The sequence below is a fragment of the Macaca fascicularis genome, chromosome 15 (genome assembly GCF_037993035.2).
Source record: "Macaca fascicularis isolate 582-1 chromosome 15, T2T-MFA8v1.1".
NCBI lineage: Eukaryota > Metazoa > Chordata > Mammalia > Primates > Cercopithecidae > Macaca > Macaca fascicularis.
The window spans coordinates 56689118-56708317 of record NC_088389.1 but is presented as its reverse complement, the minus strand read 5'-3'; the positions used below and the strand labels follow the sequence as shown (position 1 = coordinate 56708317).

The 19200-nt window shown below is 39.4% G+C and overlaps 1 protein-coding gene and 1 long non-coding RNA gene across 7 annotated transcripts; one reads left to right on the top strand and one right to left on the bottom strand.

Moving 5' to 3' along the window:
• The first annotated feature begins 158 nt into the window (after nucleotides 1-158).
• ZNF189 (zinc finger protein 189) lies at nucleotides 159-11961 on the top strand. 6 transcript variants are annotated; one of them, XM_005581172.5, is made up of 4 exons: nucleotides 159-502; nucleotides 713-848; nucleotides 1247-1328; nucleotides 9233-11961. In XM_005581172.5, the coding sequence occupies exons 3-4, from the start codon at nucleotides 1295-1297 to the stop codon at nucleotides 10951-10953; spliced, it is 1755 nt and encodes a 584-aa protein (XP_005581229.2). In that variant the 5' UTR covers nucleotides 159-502; nucleotides 713-848; nucleotides 1247-1294; the 3' UTR covers nucleotides 10954-11961. The 6 variants fall into 6 exon arrangements, with proteins under 6 accessions (XP_005581229.2, XP_005581228.2, XP_005581227.2 ...); XM_005581171.5 differs by having other exon boundaries at nucleotides 1244-1328; XM_005581170.5 differs by having other exon boundaries at nucleotides 1202-1328.
• A 1677-nt stretch (nucleotides 11962-13638) lies between these two features.
• Nucleotides 13639-18871, bottom strand: LOC141408625 (uncharacterized). The gene is made up of 2 exons (XR_012424504.1): nucleotides 18809-18871; nucleotides 13639-13750 (listed from the first exon to the last, which is right to left on the bottom strand). It is a non-coding gene; the product is annotated as an uncharacterized lncRNA (long non-coding RNA).
• Nucleotides 18872-19200: the final 329 nt, after the last annotated feature.

Genomic DNA, 19200 nt, shown 5'->3' with positions numbered 1-19200 from the left:
TTTTCCTGTAGGCTCCCTCCCGCTGTGTACGCTGGGAAATGTAGTCCGGTAGCTGTTGCTCCGGCGCCTGGACCGCGGCGCTCTTTCCGAGCATGACGGGAGATGTAGTTGAGGGGGGCCCCGGGAACGATCTGGGTGACGCCTTCTGGTCCGGGGGCGGGCGGTCATAGCGCTACTTGGGTGAAAGGAGGAGGAACTGGCAGCGGGGAGGAGGCTCTAGCAAGGCCTGAAAGGCTGCGTAACCAGGCAGGAGTAGGGGTTGGGGTTCGAGGTTGGGGGACAGCCAGGGATCGCGGTCTGATACGCTGTTGGGGTCGTGACCGCCTGGGGGCCGAGGCAGGCACTGGTCAGACCCAGCCAGGGATCCTTGTCTTCGTCGAGCCTAATTTCCAGCAGCCGGGTAGGCCTCACCAGAGGCTCCTTTCCGTGAGGCCGCCCCCAATTCCTGCCCCTATTCTCTGCCTGGGAGATGGCTTCCCCGAGCCCCCCGCCGGAGTCAAAGGTAAGTAAGCACCCCTCGGGGATCCCGGTTGTCTCGCCACTACCCCAGCTAGGCCGCACCACTGCTTTCTCCCCGGGCCCCCCACCCACCTCCTGACCGCCTCTTTAGGGCCAGCGCCTTGCAAGGAGCTCCCCACTAGTGCGCTGGGTTGCGGTTCGCGAACAAACTGCCCACTGGCTCCCCCCCTTTTTTTTTTTTTTCTTTTTCTAGAGAGACTTGATAAATCGGCCAGAGAAAATAAATAATGCTCCAGACTAGCTCTCTCATTTGTGAGTTCTTCAGGTGAAGCACCATTTTTGACCTTCCCTTGTGTCTTCTGTTCCTGGCACAGTGCCTGGACCCCAAGGTACACGCTTAGAGAACCTCAAGGAATTGAATTGAATAGAGTCACAAGCCAGTGCAAATGGAAAATTGAAGTAGGCAGTGAGGTGAGGGAAGCTTGGAGAGGCCTTGGGGCAGTTTACTAAAATTAAACTGTTAGGGCATAATACATCAGAAAAGCCTTATCCATAGGTCCTTTCTAGTCTGATATGTCTGTCAGTTACAGTTCGTTCCCAGAATTGGGCAACATATGAAACTTTCAGTTATCATGTTCCTCCTAGCCTATTTGGCCCCGATAAGTGATTGCCTCTGCCACTTCTAGTGGTAGAATTGTCCTTGAGACAACAGGAACTGACTACAGAAATCATACTATTTCAGGGGTTGCTGACATTTGAGGATGTGGCTGTGTTTTTTACCCAGGAGGAGTGGGATTATCTGGACCCAGCTCAGAGAAGCCTGTATAAAGATGTCATGATGGAGAATTATGGAAACCTGGTCTCACTGGGTAAGAATCTGCTGTTTCTCTAATTAAAATATCTAAGAAAGTAGAGAGAAATCAGACTAACAGAATATTTGGACAGAAACCAGTACCAAAACTGCTTAGTTCCAAAGTTCTGATTCAAACCTTTTAGCCATTAATTGTTTCCATACCTCTCATCCCTAGCTTCCTTGAAGTGACCAAACTGCAAGCCTTTCGGGCATCCTGTCTTCGTAATCTCATTCCCATATTGTTCTGTACTTTCCGTCCTGGCTCATCCTCCCACAGCTTTCCTCCCACCCCTTTTCACTCTGCCTTCTGGAGCCCCTGTTCGTCTTCACATAATGTTCCTTACCTCCTGGCCTTAACTGAAATCTGGCACTTTCCCAAGGACAACGTTTCTCTGGCAGTTTTTCAAGTGGGGGCCGCTTATTTTCCCACATCCGCCTCCTTCCCCATCCTTTGTCTCAGCGTTGGAAGGGGGAAGTTATTGTTCACTCAGCTTTTAAATGCTGTCCCCAAAGCATTAGTTGTCCACCTTCAAACAAAATCTCTCCTTCTTTGAGGTCTTTTTCCACTCAATTCCTTTTCACTGTCAACTTTTTGTCTGGTCCTTCACACATAACTTTGTCACATGTTTCATATCTATTTTAACTCATGCCATGGATGACCTAGTTAATACTTCAGCCTCAGTGGGTCTTACTTCAGGGACCCTGCTTTTCATTTTCACTCAGCACCTTACATCATTGATCACAGCAATTTTGTCATAACAGGCAAATCGTAAATCCCAATACCCTATTCTCTGACCAGTTATTTGGCAATGAAAGTTTATTGACTAACTAGACAAGGGTAGCCAAAACAGAGAGGCTTTCTCCCCTTGTGGAGCTTACTACAACTTCTCTATCTTTCCTACTTCTTTCCACCTAAACCCACTCATTATTAACGATGTTTCCTGTCCCTTGATGTCTCTGTTTTTTCACCAAGGTGTCCATCCTCTCTGGGCTTGTCTCCCCATCTAATGACCAGCAAGCTCACCTGCCAGCCTGTCATTATTCTCTACCCATTCTGCAAACTTCAAATCCTGTGTTTGTTATAAAATGCACCTTTCCCTCTTTCCTACCCGAATTGCTAAACATAGCAGGAGAAATTCTCTAACCAAAAAGATTGATGTCCTGTATATAAGTATGGCCTTTTTCTTCTAGTCTCCACTGGGGTTTTTATATCTTAGCAATATTTTTTGTCCTTTTTATGCTCACTGCCCTGTTCTTTTTAGTGACTATTCCAAAAGCTTATCCATCATTCAGTAGTGAAGCTCACCTGTTTCTCAGAGAAAATAGGGGCCAATAAGCACGAACTCTCAACTTCTCTGCCTGTTATCTGCACACTTAAAGCTGCTCTCATCTTCTCACCTTTCCAGAAACTAATCAGTCATTCTTTGTTCCCTTATAGTTTCAGTCTCTATTTATTCTCCCTTATTCTGATGATTGGTATGTTCATAACTCTTCCAATAGGAGAAAAGAGAGGAAAAAAGAAAAAATCCCTCCTATGAGCCAGACTCTCCCTCTTGCTGCTGCCTATAATTTACTGCTTGTTCTCTTCACAGTCAGGATTTTGTAAGAGTAGTTAATGTGTGTTCTGTACTTCTTTACCTCCCCTTGTGTCTGAGCCCCTTTGTGTTGCCTCTAATACTCCCTTTAAATTGTTTAACAGTGATCTGTAACAACATCATTGTCAAATGCAGTAGACCCTTTTGGGACCTTATTTTATTCGACCTCTCTATGAACATGTGAGAGTCTTTATTATTTCCCTCCATTGGCTTGCATTCTCAGACTTCCCCTCAGTCTGTACTCTTTCCCTGGGGGACCTTACCTACACTCAGGTCATCAGCTACCACTCTGTGAAGATAAGTCCCAATTTTTTTTTAGGACGTAGCCTCATTCTATTGCCCAGGCTGTAGTGTAGTGGTGCGACCTCAGCTCACTGCAGCCTCCACTTCCTGGATTCAAGAGATTCTCCTGCCTCAGCCTCCTGAGTAGCTGAGATAAACAGGTGTGCACCACCACACCCAGCTAATTTTTGTATTTTTAGTAGAGAAGAGGTTTCACTGTGTTGGCCAGGCTGGTCTCAAGCTCCCGATCTCAGGTGATCCACCCACCTTGGCCTCCCAAAGTGCTGGGATTATAGGCATGAGCCACTGTGCCTGGCTCAAATCTTTATTTCCACCTAAGAAAAGTAATGTGGAGCCTAACTGCCTAGGTTTAAATCCTGGTTCCACCACTTACTTAGCCTGGTGACTATAGTGATTTAACCTCTCTTTGCCTCAGTTTATTTTTTTATGAAATGGAAATAATAATAGCACCTACCTCATAGGGTTACTGTCAGCATTAACTAAATTAATATATGTAAAACACTTAACACACTAACATGTAGTAAGAACAATATAAATATTGACTTATATTGTTGTCATCGTCTTCTCTGTTGAGTTTCAAATTCCTAGTCATCTTTTGAAGACCACATGAGTAACTCAAACCTGGTGAGTTTCAATCCATTAAAATCAAGGGCCTTCTCTCCAGAGTTAAGCACTCCTTTCATTGTTTTACCTTGTATATACTCCTGCTATTGAATTTATTATACTATACTACAATCATTCTATATGTGTTACTTTTCTAACCTCACTGATTACCGTGAGGATGGTAAATATACCTGTTTCATTTGATTTCTCCAGCACTTAGCACAGATCCAGGCCTATATTATATGCTTCTTAAATATTTGTATGACTAGGTACAGTTAATTTCAGACTTAGTATCTCTTAACTGGATTATTGCATTAACCCCTAAACTACCCTCTTGCCACTAGTCTCCTTTTTAAAAATATATTCTCTCTACTGCCACCAAAGTGATTTTGTATTAGTTAACTGTGTAAAACTTCTGATGGTTCCTGATAGCTTAAAGGATAAAAATCTTAATTTCTTATCATATAGGACCTTCCAAGTATAGCCTCTGCCTATCTTTCTTTCCTCGCCTGTTTTTTCCTGCACACTACTTTAGTCTTCAGCCATATCAGCTGTTGGGGTGTGTGTGTGTGTGTGTGTGTGTGTGTGTGTGTTTTAATATGCCATGTTGTCTCTCAGTCACTGCCAGATTATCCATACATACGGTATTCTGGTTGATAGAACCAAATAAGTGCCCATATGTAAATACCATATGGACAAGGTGTGACAGTGTGCCCATAGATGATCTTGTACTTGTAGGCTGTCCTCTTTATTGCAGCTTAAATACAGCTTTCCGTCATTCATCATTTATCCTCCCACAGTCTTTTCATCCTCCTCAATAGACCCTATCTCCAGCTCCTTGGTGAGAGCTCCCTTGATAAGAGATCACTATTACTCTACTGTTGCAATGCTTCTACTTCATCTTAACTGCTTTTCATAATGCAGCTCTCATCTAGCTTTATAGTTTTGGCTTTTCATTCATACTTTTCTTGTTCAAGCTTATTAAAAAGAAAAAAAACCTTCAATAGCTACATCAATGATATGGTTGATAGCTTAATTTCTCAGATCTTTGACATCTTCAGTTTTAATGACTCTTTCCGCAATGACTTGCAGATTGCCACCTTCTTACTGTGTCTTCACATGGCAGAAGAGGGGAGAGAGAGAGAGAGCGCAAACATTCTGGTCTTTGTTCCTCTTTTTATAAGAACACTAATCCCATCATGGGGGCCCCACCATCATGAGCTCATCTAAATTTAATTACTTCCCAAAGGCCCCACCTCCAAATACCATCACATTGTGGATTAGGAGTTCACCATATGAATTTGGTGAGAACACAAACATTCAGTCTATAACACTGTCTTATCTCTTTTTTTTTCCTTGACAATTTAGTCTTTCCTCGTATGTTCACATACTTCTGTCCTTTTGGCTTCTGGTTTGATAGGTTACAGTTCTAGCTACCTTCAGAATAACTAGTGACTTCAGTTTCAATTCCAGGTTCTTTGGTGAAACCCACTTTGAGTCAACTATCTATCTAGAAAAATTGGCTATGAGCACAGGATGGGAAGATACTGCATAAGCATTACCAAGCCCAGATCTAATGGATAGTCATTTCAAGGCTGCTCTGTGTGGAGCCTTACACTTGTTTTCTTCACCTGCCTATCCTGTTGACCTATTTATTTTTATGCCAATGTCATCGTTTTATTTGCTTTAACAATGTATTATATTTTATGTCTGGTAATATAAGTCATTCTTTAATAATCTTTTTCAGGATGTACTTCACTAGTCTGCCTTCTTCTAAACTTTAGAAGTATTGACTTTTTTATTGGTTCATAAATGATTTTTGATTGGAATGTGATTAGTTTCATAGATTGAAAGGAATTGAGATCCTTATAATATTGAATCTCTTTACCCATGTGGTTAACTCTGTTTAACTGTATCCTTTTGTCTTTCAGAAAAATTGTATGGAATATTTTTATGGAGCTTACACATTTCTTATGTTTATTCCTAGGTTTTATTTTTTTTGTTACTATTGTGAAGAGTTTATCATTTCTGTATAATATTTACTAACTTTTTTTGTACTAAGAACAAGCTTTTTAATCTTGTTATGATTATATTTTCATTTGCCTATTTCAGGAATTTTAGGTATACATTCATATCATCTTCAAGTAATGATAATTTTGTCTTACTCATTTGAATGAAATTGACAGAACAGTATCCACTAATCCAGCTAATATAACTGAACAAATATTCTGAAGAGACTGCCTTCTCACAAAGAATTTACAATCCAGTGGAAGAGACAAATAATAAACAGTTAAAAAAATGCAGTGTAATCATAGCAATAATAGAGTTATGGACGAGGGCTGGTAATAAAAAAATAGAACACCTAGATCTGTCTAGTGGACTTAGTAAAGGCTTTGTAGAGGAACTGTTGCTTTAAACTTAAAGATTGCTTTGAATCTTAAAGTGAAACCAAAAGTTTGCCAGGTAAACAGTGTTGAGGGACATTTAGTAAATGACATATGTAAAGATAAGACATGAAAGAGTGTAACACAAACAATTTGCCTATATAAAGTATGATAAAGTAGGTAGGAACATGACTTAAGGCTCAGAGACTGTGTCATGAAGAGTTGTATCATAGCAAAGAGCTTGATTCAATCCTAACGGTGATGGGGAGCTGCTAAATCTACAGGTGATGACATGGTAGAATTCTGTTTTATAGAGATCTCTTCTCAAATCAGTAAGGCAGATATAATGTGTTGGTAGTCTGAAGACTGGAGCCAAAGATTGTAAGGCAGCTACATGATTGTGAGGGTTAAAAGGTAAGTGCTAAAGATAAATCCAGGATTTGGATGATTGATTAACAATAAGAAGAAGGGAGAAATACAGGATGATTCTTGCTTTGAGACTGTAGGGTAATGGATGATGGTGCCTTTCAGGAGATAATTAAAGGTGGGGAAAGGCATTAGAGCAGATGATGATGACCATGTTAATTGTGAGCCCTTTGTGCGGCATTTAACTGGAGATGTCTGGAGGGTGTATATACAAAACAAGTAAGGATGTAAATGTGGGTAACAATAACAAAAATCAGTTGACAAAGGAAAAGAAATAAATGAGGGAAATTTATCAGAAAAGGCCAAAGAAGTAGGGAATGAATAATAGCGTAGAAACCAAAAACAGATAATGTCAAGAAATTGGGGTGGTCAACAGTGTTAGGTGCTGCTGAATAACATAAGAACTGAAAAATGCCCGTTTTAGGCCGGGCATGGTGGCTCACTCCTGTAATCCGAGCACTTTGGGAAGCCGAGGTGGGTGGATCACCTGAGGTCAGAGTTCAAGACCAGCTTGGCCAACATGATGAAACGCCATCTCTACTAAAAATGCAAAAAAAAAATTAGCCAGACATTGTGGCAGGTGCCTGTAATCCCAGCTACTTAGGAGGCTGAGGCAGGAGAATCGCTTGAACCCAGAAGGTGGAGGTTGTAGTGAGCTAAGATCGCTCCATTGCACTCCAGCCTGGGCAACAAGAGCAAAACTCTGTCAAAAAAAAAAAAAATGCCCATTTTTTTTAAAAAAAAATTTGAGTCATTGGTAATCTAATGGGAAGTTTCTCTAGATACTGGAAACAGAAACCAGATTTTGCCATAGGTTGCAGAATAGGTTGAATAGGAAGAGGTTGGGCATGGAAAACATAAGAAATAGAAAACCTCGGTGTTAAGATTTTGTTTCAATGCTTGGCTTTCATAAAGAGAAGGATTTCAGGTTCAAGATGAAATTGGACGTATTTATGTAATGGTAGGAAAGTGTCAATAGAGAGTGTATATTGAAGAAAGAGGAAAGGCAGAGGATAATTAAGCAAATGCCCAGAGGTGAGTGGAATCGATAAGGGGTGGATGGATTAGCTTTACATAAGAATCAGATATATCTTTACGTACCATTGGCAGATAATTTTATAGGTAGAGGACAGAAAGTTTAGGGAGTTCTTTCATGTTTTTTCATTATGTGAAAGAAAATACAGCCCACCGAGAGGGGACACTATAAGTAGCCTTAGAAGAAATAAAATTTCTAGTAGTTTCTTAGAGGGATAGGAGAAGGTTATTTTAGAATAAAATAATGACTAGTTTGAAGTAAGCAAATGGAAAATTCAAAGATGACTCCACAAAAAAATTGAGAGAAAAGAGGATGTATGAAAAAGGAGCTTGTTTAGGGCCAAATATAAATTTGGTCATTATTGAATCTTCTGGTGGAATTATCTAATATCTATTCCAGCAAGAGATGGAAAACCAGGAAGATGTCAGAAGCAGGCCTAAATGTACTATATACCACTCTGTTATATGATAGACCACTGTGCTGTCTTTTCTTCAACACATCCAAGATTTTTATTTCTCAGATGTCATGCAGCCTCTCCGTTGGAACAAGATGGTGAACCTTGGGTCTTACATTGTTAGAGAGTTTAGAATCACTTGTACTTGCGGTATGATTTGTGGCTGGTGAAGTCATAAGCTACCACAGACTGCCCTTTTTGGTTGTTACTCCCACGAACTCTGACCATGTTTCTTAATACTTATTTTATTCTGCATCCCAATATCATAGACTCTCTGTCACCTAACCCTTTATTATTGTTTTTAAAAGCCATTTTGTCTCTTTATACAGGAACTGCTTTTTACTTAATATTTTCTTTATCATATTATTTTCTTTCCCCATTTTTTACTTAACATCCATTCCATTTGATGGGGGTGGGGCGGGGGGGGGCTTCATGTCTTATCTCTGAATCCTGGCTGATTACAGTGTTTCTGGAGTGCTTTTGATGGGCAGTGAGTAAATGCTTGTTAATAAATGAATTATTGTTTCCCCTGGATCTTTGTCTTTTATTCTTCTTAGCATCTTTTTTTATTTTTATTTTTATTTTTTTGAGATTAGGTCTCACTGTATTGCTTAGGCTGGTGTGCAGTGATGCAAACATGGCTTGCTGCAGCCTCAACCTGTTGGGCTTAAGTGATCAATCCTCTCACCTCAGCTACCTGAGTAGCTGGGACTACAGGTGTGTGCCACCATGCCTGGCTACTTAAAAAAAAATTTTTTTCTTTTTTGGTAGAGATGAAGTCTCACTGTTGCCCAGGCTGGTCTCAAACTCCTGAGCTCAAGTGATCCTCCCACCTCACTCCCCCAAAATGCTAGGATTACAGGCATGAGCCACTATGCCTGGCCATTAGCATCTGGTCCTTTCTGTTAATTATTTGGTCTGATCATACTCCAATAATGTTTTTTCATCCTAAATTTTCCTGAACTTAGTGGGGATTTTTTTTCATCCTACCCTGTTTTCTTTGATAGACTGATTAATCCCACCTTGACTTGATTTGTTTCTTTGTTTGCCCATTTTACTTTGTTTCTCCTTGCTTCAAAGACCTTGATTGATCTTTGTATTTCCTGTTTATTATTCCAGATGTTTTGAACAGAGATAAGGATGAGGAGCCAACCATAAAACAAGAAATTGAAGAAATTGAGGAAGAAGTGGAACCACAGGGTGTAATAGTTACAAGAATCAAAAGTGAAATTGACCAGGATCCTATGAGTAGAGAAACCTTTGAACTTGTTGGTAGGTTAGATAAACAAAGAGGAATCTTCTTATGGGAAATACCAAGGGAATCTTTGACCCCGGAACAGAGAATGTTCAGAGAAAACACTAACATTATCCGTAAAAGACCAAACTCAGAAGAGAAATGCCATAAATGTGAAGAATGTGGAAAGGGTTTTGTCCGCAAGGCCCATTTCATTCAACATCAAAGGGTCCATACTGGTGAGAAACCTTTTCAGTGCAATGAATGTGGGAAAAGTTTTAGCCGCAGTTCATTTGTTATTGAACATCAGAGAATTCACACTGGGGAAAGGCCCTATGAGTGTAATTACTGTGGAAAAACCTTTAGTGTGAGCTCAACCCTTATTAGACATCAGAGAATCCACACTGGAGAAAGACCCTATCAGTGTAATCAGTGTAAACAGAGCTTCAGCCAGAGAAGGAGCCTTGTTAAACATCAAAGGATTCATACAGGTGAGAAACCCCATAAATGTAGTGACTGTGGGAAAGCCTTCAGTTGGAAATCACACCTTATTGAGCATCAAAGAACTCACACTGGTGAGAAACCTTATCACTGTACCAAATGTAAGAAGAGCTTTAGTCGAAATTCATTGCTTGTTGAGCATCAAAGAATTCACACTGGGGAAAGACCCCATAAATGTGGTGAATGTGGGAAAGCCTTTCGATTAAGCACATACCTTATACAACACCAAAAAATTCACACTGGCGAGAAGCCTTTTCTTTGTATTGAGTGTGGAAAAAGTTTCAGTCGGAGCTCATTCCTTATTGAACATCAGAGGATCCATACTGGTGAAAGACCTTATCAATGCAAAGAGTGTGGGAAAAGTTTCAGTCAACTTTGCAACCTTACTCGTCATCAGAGAATTCACACAGGAGACAAGCCCCATAAATGTGAGGAATGTGGGAAAGCCTTTAGTAGAAGCTCAGGTCTTATTCAGCATCAGAGAATTCACACCAGAGAGAAGACTTATCCATACAATGAAACTAAGGAAAGTTTTGATCCAAATTGCAGTCTTGTTATACAGCAGGAAGTCTACCCTAAGGAGAAATCTTATAAATGTGATGAATGTGGGAAAACTTTCAGTGTTAGTGCTCATCTTGTACAACATCAAAGAATCCACACTGGTGAAAAGCCCTATCTATGTACTGTCTGTGGGAAAAGCTTCAGCCGGAGCTCATTTCTTATTGAACATCAGAGAATCCACACTGGTGAGAGACCCTATCTGTGCAGACAGTGTGGAAAAAGCTTTAGTCAACTTTGTAATCTTATTCGACATCAGGGTGTTCACACAGGTAATAAACCCCATAAATGTGATGAATGTGGAAAGGCCTTTAGCCGGAACTCGGGTCTTATTCAGCATCAGAGAATACACACAGGAGAGAAACCTTATAAGTGTGAGAAGTGCGACAAAAGTTTCAGTCAACAGCGCAGTCTTGTCAACCATCAGAAGATGCATGCAGAGGTGAAAACCCAAGAAACCCATGAATGTGATGCTTGTGGTGAAGCCTTTAATTGCCGCATTTCTCTTATTCAGCATCAGAAATTACACACAGCATGGATGCAATAAATGTAGAGCGATACATAAGCTCAATTTGATTTGAGACTAGTTACCCAAGTGCAGTTTTAGTATGGCTCAACGTGGGTCAAATTTGGTGATAAAGCAAATTCTCCTTGGCCTCAGACAAATGGTTTCTAAAGATTCTGTGAATAGTGGACAACTGCCCATGAGCATCTGACTTCCCTTACTCTTTGTTTGATGATCATAAAGACTTAGTAATTTATCTAAGTATCTTTAATAAATCTTTCAGCAGAGAGATTAAACCTGGGTTCAGAGCATGGGTGCTCTGAGGGACAATGTAGGATTGCTATAAGGGAGCTGGAGCAGCTGATATTGGAAAACTGAGAATAATGATTCAAAGAGTCTTCTGTCACCATCTCATATTGTGGTTCTTTCAGTTCCATGATATGTTTGGCTCTGCATGCCAAAGTCCAGTGATTAAGCACATATAAGTTGTCAAGGAAACAAAGCCCAAATGTTTTTGAAATCAATATACAGTTTTTGTCCTTGTTTAAGTAAGCCAGATGTTTGGCATGTGAGTTAAAGGCAGTTCCAATGCCTGATGGTTCCCAGATCTATGAAATGAGTGGACCATTAACCTTACATGTAAAGATTATGTTAGTAATTAAGAAACCTAACAAAGGTGTTACCAAGGAACCTTTGGGAGTGCCTTTTTTGTTTCTAAAGATGGACCCAAAAAAGTGGAGGAAAATACTGTTCTTTTGTGCCCTCCTACCTGTGAAAGATATTTGTAGTCCTATGTGAATGAGCTTATTCCTCCACAACCAGGTGCATATAAAAGTGTACATATTTTGATTGCCAAGAATTGGAATTGAAAAGACCTGGAGTCTATGCTAGGAAGCTGAGATATTTTGGTATTGCATTGGTTTTTATGATAACTAGGTTTTGCATGCAATTAAAAATCCTTATTTCTTGTTCTAGGGCTTCCCTTAGTTAATGGTTATTATAAACCTATTACTTCATCTGTTTTAACCATTAAAACCTCTTTTGTTTTTTGCTTTGTGTAAGAGTTGTTACTTGAGTGTAAAACCAATTCTGTGAAAAGTATTACTGTATTTTTAAAATTAGAATCAAAGATAGGAAGGAAATTGCTCTCATTCGTTCTGTGTGTGACTAGTTAACCTTTTCTGGAGAAGCTCAATTAAGCCCAGGTTCTTTAGTTTCTGAGTATAGAGTTCCAAATTACCAGAATTCTGTAATTCCAGCTTCCTAGTAGTTTGAGCAAATGACCCCTCCCTTTCTCCTATACCTTAGTCATTCTAAAAATTACCTCCAGACTTTCATCTTCCTATCTCTTTATGTGTGTACCTGCATGTGAGTGTGGAGATTATGATACATGTATAGAAAGATAGATATCTTTGTGCACTCCCTTATTCAAATTAGGTACTCATAGTTACTATACAGCTGACATTTAAAAACAATTTGTAGTACAAGGAAAAGTACAAAAAACAACATACTGCACCTGACTCGTCCATAAAATTATCCTGCCCTGGATCTTCCCAGTTGTACTTATTTTACACCAGTTCCCAGATCAGGATCTCAACTAATGAGGTTCTTAGACCTGTTCTCAGTATTTTAAAAATCTATGATGTATGTTTTCACTGCATGTACACTGAAACACAATTCTTTGCTTTTTCTTGAAGTCACATCTGTTTCTTGTATGGTTATCTTCCATAGCAGAAGCACTGGCTGCTGTTGACCTCATAGTAGTTTGACCCATGTTTATATGAGGTATTCCTACATAATTTTTAATATCCTTGGACATGAATCTGGAATTTATGGAAATTTCATAATTTTAAGATCCTTGGACAACTCAGAACTCCAGTAACAGTTAACAATTTTTGACTGCATGTACAAATCATTGCTTATAAAAAAACATAGCCCCCTGAAAAATAATTTTTTAAAATTATACTTTAAGTTCTGGGATACATGTGCAGAACGTGCAGGTTTGTTACATAGGTATACATGTGCCATGGTGCCATTTTGCATGGTGCCATTGCAGAAATTTTCTTCCATTCTGTAGGTTGCCTGTTCACTCTGGTGCTAGTTTATTTTGCTGTGCAGAAGCTCTTTAGTTTCATTAAATCCCATTTGTCAATGTTGGCTTTTGTTGCAGTTGCTTTTGGTGTTTTAGTCATGAAGTCTTTGCCCATGCATATGTTCTGAATAGTATTGCCTAAGTTTTCTTCTAGGGTTTTTATGGTTTTAGGTCTTACATTTAAATCTTTATTCCATCTTGAGCTAATATTTGTATAAGGTGTAAGGAAGGGGTCCAGTTTCCACTTTCTGCATATGGCTAGCTGGTTTTCCCAGGATCATTCATTAAATAGGGAATCCTTTACCCATTGCTTGTTTTTGTCAGGTTTGTCAAAGATGAGATGGTTGTAGATGTGTGGTGTTATTTCTGAGGCCTCTTCTGTTCCATTGGTCTGTGTATCTGTTTTGGTACCAGTACCGTGCTGTTTTGGTTACTGTAGCCTTGTAGCATAGTTTGAAGTCAGGTAGTGTGATGCCTCCAGCTTTGTTCTTTTTGCTTAGGATTGTCTTGGCTATGTGGGTTCTTTTTTGGTTCCATATGAAATTTAAAGTAGTTTTTTTCTGGTTCTGTAATAAAAGTCAATGGTAGCTTGATGGGAATAGCATTGAATTTATAAATTACTTTGAGCACTATGGCCATTTTTATATAAAAATTTATTTTTTTAAAAAAGCAATTAAGTGTCCATTTCTGTTTCCCAAGAAAATTATAAAAAGTATGCAGAGGGCTCTAGAGAGGGAAATGAAGTATCTAGAAGAGAAGGGAAGGAAAAAGTTAAATCAAGAGGAGGATGCTCAAGATGAGGCTAAAAGATGAGCACCAGGGAAGATGAATAGTATCTGAAGGCAGGGGAATTGTGAGATAACTGGTAGCTACAAATCGAACTCCTGATTTCTTGATGAATTGGGAATATGAGAGGAGGTAAGGCTGCCCTTCCGTAAGGGCAGATCAAGAGTTGTCATGCCAGGGAGACTATTCTGCCTAAAATTCTGTGGTGCTATTTTGTATTTAAGTATGCTGTGTATGTTAAAAGGGCACATATTTGAAGTGTTCAGCTCTTAGTTTTCACTACTAGCCACCTATTTAACCAGCACCCAGCTTAAGAATAACATTACTAGTACTACAAATACTTCCCTTGTGCAACTTTGCAAATATTAAACCCCAAATCCTGTGTTCCATTTTAAGTCGAGACAACCTGTAAGTGAACGGGAGGGAAAGATTTGGCACCAGATTTTTTGTTTGTTTTTGTTTTTTGTTTGTTTTTTAAATTGTCACCTGGTTCTTATTAAGTGTGCAAGGACCATGGTTCTTGACCTTCCTTAGATTTGTGGATCTTAATTCTCAGAAAATTGCAGTTGCAAAATATTGTGCCAGGACCTTGTTTCTGTGTAAAAACCTCAAGAGGTCTTTAAAGTAGTACAGTTAAGAGATTATGGTGCTTCAACTAAGGCAGTGGAAATGTGAGAAAGAGATGGATTTTAGAAATATTTATAAACAGAGTGAAATTTTGTTGCTAATTGGATGAGAAAACTAAGGAAGAGTAAAGATTCAAAGTCACTTTGGGTGGTTGGTGTTCTTATTCAGTGAGACAGGACAAAAAAGTGTACCTTGTATGGAATGAGGAGATCACTAATATTTTGAATGTCTGTTTGTCTGTGAGATAGTAAAGATGTCCAGAAGCAATTGCGGATATGGATATGGTGCTCAGGAAAAAGAACTGGGCTAGAAATGGATTTAGGAATTCACCAGTGTTTCGATATGAATGGATTAAGCTTTAAGGAAAGAATACAGCAAGAAAAGAAGTCCAGAGATGGAATCCTAGGGCCTACCTGTTTAGTGGGTAGGCAAGGTGCAAAGGAAACAGGAACAACCAGAAGTATGGGAAACCCAACATGTAATGATAACTTCTGTCGGAAAGTGATCCAGAAGTGTGCTGCAGAGAGACTGAGGAAGGGCTGAAGAGTGTCTTTTGGATTTGATAATTAGTCATTAATGGGTTTCTGTAAGAACAGATTCTGGAGTTAGGAAGAGCCAGTTTTCAGGGGGCTAAATAGTGTCTGGAGAGTAGATCATCAGCTCCCAAATACGGTCAATTCTTGACAAAAATTATTCTACATTCAGGTGGTAAAAATAATGATAATATAATATCCTTGTTAAAAAAAAAAAGATAAATTGATTATTAGAAACCTTTGTTCTGAAAGTATGCTCTTTTCTAAGAAAAACTAAGTCCTTTTTGAAATAATAGTGATTTGGGAGGATAGTCTGTTACATTTATGTCTTTACTTAAAATAAATGGCAATCCTTTATTGGTTATTCTTTTTACTTGCTTAATTTTACTGTTCTATAAAGTTAGAGAATAAAAATAGATTACTCATCTGTGACTATAAAGAGGGCTGTAGATGGAGATTTTAAAAAATTGAGTAGATAGCCAGTTGAGGGAGAGGAGTGTTTTATGGCCCCAGGTGGGTAGTAGGGGTGGGTTGATTGGTTTATTTGAATGTAAGGCCATCTGTAACTATAATGCACAGACAAACAAAAGAGAGACATTTGCTTTACTGCACAAGTGGGACAAGATCAGTTAACTTGTATTTTAAAAATTGTAAGAATACCTGCGAGGTATTATGTCAGTTTGATAGTGGCATCAAGCAGCCCTTTATCATCAAGGAGACTTGAAGACTTGAGGAATGCATAGTAAGCCACATGTGTTACATAAGACGGGGAAAAAAATCACCCAACTTTCCAAAACACTGAGTTTTGATTGTGTGATTTCATTCACACAAATAAAACATGGTGTGTGCGTCTTGCCCGTGTTGTTGCCTATCTGGGAGCCATGCTCTAAGAACAGGTTTCTCATGTTAGTCCGCTGGCTGACGTAAGTCCCCACATAACATGACAATCATTGTGTCCCTGCAACCCAGAAGCGCACTCTGAACAGGACAGAGTTCAGAGCAGGAGAAGGAAAAGTTGTACGTTGCTGCAGAAGGCTGCCTTGACCTTGATTATCTTAGGAGGGCAGAATACATTTCTCTGACACCTGAGACCCTGGGCTACTGCCTAGCCCTAGCTATTCTGAACTGCCAAAAGAATTAGTGCTATGTTTAGAAAATGCCCTATTTTTCATCTGCCACACTACTCAGCCCGGCTGAGTCTGAGCGTGTATGTAAGTCTTTCCGAGAACTAGGTAAAGAATTTTGAGCTTTTATTTGTCCCAAGCGCTTGCCTATCAGGTTGCAATGAAACAGACTTTATTAAGATGGTAAATGGCTATGCTACATACAAGGAGTTGTTTGTTGTTTTCTCTAGTCTAAAGATATCATGTCTACTCACCTACTCCACCAACAAAAGGCCAGGTGCTACATTGGATTGCTATTATAGACACTTAGCTGGCTCCTGGTTCTCTCCTGATCCTCTACATTCTAGAAAGTAATTTTCAGTGCTGCTCTTATCTTATTCTTTCCTTAAATGTCTTCCACAGTTCCCTGTTTCTCATCACTTCAAGGCAAGACATTCTAAAATACCTCTGCCCATCCATGTGCCACTCCATTATGGGAAATCAGCCTTACCATTCCAGGTTGATTTCCCATAATTCTCTCAACACATAGTTTGTACTGTAGTAAGGACACGTAATTCATGGTCATTCTCACTCATGAGCCTTTACCTTTCTTCAAGAGCCAGTTGACAGGGAAAACTAATATTTATTCACTACTTATGTATCTGGCACTGTACATAAAATATTGCCCGCACAACAAGCCTCTTTTACAGATGTGGAGACTGAGGCTCACAGAGACTGTTTCCCAAGCTCATGTAACTAATAATAAACTGCCTTCAGCTAATCCTCCCTCTTCCATAAAGTATTCCTTCCTTTTTGATCTCAGCATCTAGCCTATGCCACTGCAATTTAGCACATTATTGTGTACAATTTTCTTTGTTTTCTGACTGCATGCTTGTCTTCCTCATTTCCGTGGTAAGCATAGAGGACCATGTAGTATCTTTACAGTGCTTAGCATACAGTAGGTGCTGCAAGAGTATTGTTGGCTGATTTTTATGTATGTTATACGTATTGATGCCCAGTACTGAGTGCTTTAGATTATTTCAAGAGGCTTAGACTGCTTTCCAGCCAGAATACCATGTTTATATGAGCAGCAGAAAAAGAGTTGTGACTGGCTGTGTTGAGCTTTGCATCACTTCTCTCTCTTAATTCATCCTCTCTACAAAATGGGCTTTGGGATTGGTAGCATTGCGTGAGCCCACCAGGCTACATTGAGCATGGGCAATTTATCTTTTACTCTAGAAATGTGGCAGATATTGTTCCAAGGGCAGGTTTACAGTTCTTTATCTGAAAGCCTTGAGGCCATATGTGCTTTGGAAATCAGAATTTTGTCAGATTTTAGAGAGTAAATATATTGCTTGTGCTATATATCGTATAACTCCCTCTTCAGGGTCTGAGGAAGCACCTGCAATCAAGCATGTTAATATTGCTGCATCTCAAATGGAGTAAAGATAACAGGTTCAGGTCAGGTTTTGCCACCAAATAATTTACTAAAACTTACGAGAAAACTTTTGGTCTTCAGAGTTTTTAGATTTCAGAATTGTGAATAAGAGATTGTGAACTTGTTATTGAGATGAATTAACTTATTTATTCTTTCAACAATATGTGATCATGTACTTTTTCTTATTTTGGTGATGACGAAACTGAATGACAGAAAGGTATAATGTGTCCAAGGTCACATGGCTAGTAAGTGACAGGGCTGGCATTTGAATCTATGCTGTCTGACTCCAGAACCTGTGCTTTGAAGAACCCTGAGTACTCCCACCCAAGAGGACTTTGCAAATCACACTAGCCTAAATCTCACCACCAACTGGTTATGTGACCTTGGAAAACTTCTTTAGCATGCTGGACCCCAGTTTTCTCCTCTGTCGCTGTGAGCGACATCTAGACGGCAGCTGGAGTATTTCATTCCAGGAGGGCTAAATCAGATGAGCTGGAACTCCCATTTCTGCTTTGCCTAAAGCTCACTCCAAGATTTCTGCAAGTTTCTAGAAGCTTATCTTCTCACTGTCACGATTGTTTTTTGTTTCTCCTAAATTAATTCACATTATGAATCATTACGAATCATCTCAGTATCTTGTTTTTATAAAGCATGATGTATGTAGACTCAAATGAGAAACTCAGTTTTTCCTCACAAGAAGACAGTATCTTTAGATTGCTTAATAATAGTTATCCTCCTTCTCAAAAGCTCGTCACCTCCTCACAATTACATATTGCCCTAGCTTCTTTCCTGCCTCCTCCTTTTCCTTCCTTTCTCATTTCTTCCTCTCTTCCCTCATTTTCTTGCTCGTTCCTTTCCTTCTTTCCCTCTTCCCTCTTCAGAGCAAAAACAAATTCCTCTTTTTATTCTTTCCAGAACTTAGTCATTTGTGTGTTTGTGTGGCCTTAGCTCTTGATAGCTTCAAAATGTCATCTTCTCCCAGTGACTTATGAATGTATTTTCTTACATACAGGCAGTATCCTGTGTGTGAGTTCCCTTCTTTTGCTTTCCTGTGATGTCCAACCTGAATGTCATCTCCCTTTCCTACACCCAGACATCTGATTCTACACCCTGACTCTCCTTCCCACTTACCAACCCCCAGTCAATGGTTTGTGTGTTTCTTGCTTAGCTATTTAAGCTTAATTGTCTGGTGTGCCCTAAAGCTGAAATTTCTCTATTTTTCATGTCTAGTACCAGGTTTTAGTTTTAGTAGGTGTTTAATAACTACTAAAATAAATCTGACAAAGTAACCAAAGCTGGAAAGCCACTAAATACTCACTCAGAAATCACAGCGAAATTGAAGTCTGTAGCCTTGTAAAACACTTGTCTGCATATTACCCTGAAAGGAGGAAATTACTGGGATTGAGATTTCAAAGACAACTGTAGTCCTTTAGTAGGGAAAATATATCAGATGATAGCCAGGAAAATGCATTATATAAATCCTCATTCCCAGTAAAATGTAATTCAGCCTTGACCAAAATATACAAGTAACTCATCCTTGATTATAAATTCATGCTTAACTGATAAGAATCTAAGAGGTTTCTTTAGATACCTCTTAAAATATCTAAAGAATTTAGCAATGCTGAGTAAGATCTAGATAAAAATTATCTGGAAGAAAAGCTTTGTCTCACAAGGTGTTACCTACCAGCTTTTAGGACAGCTTGGCACATA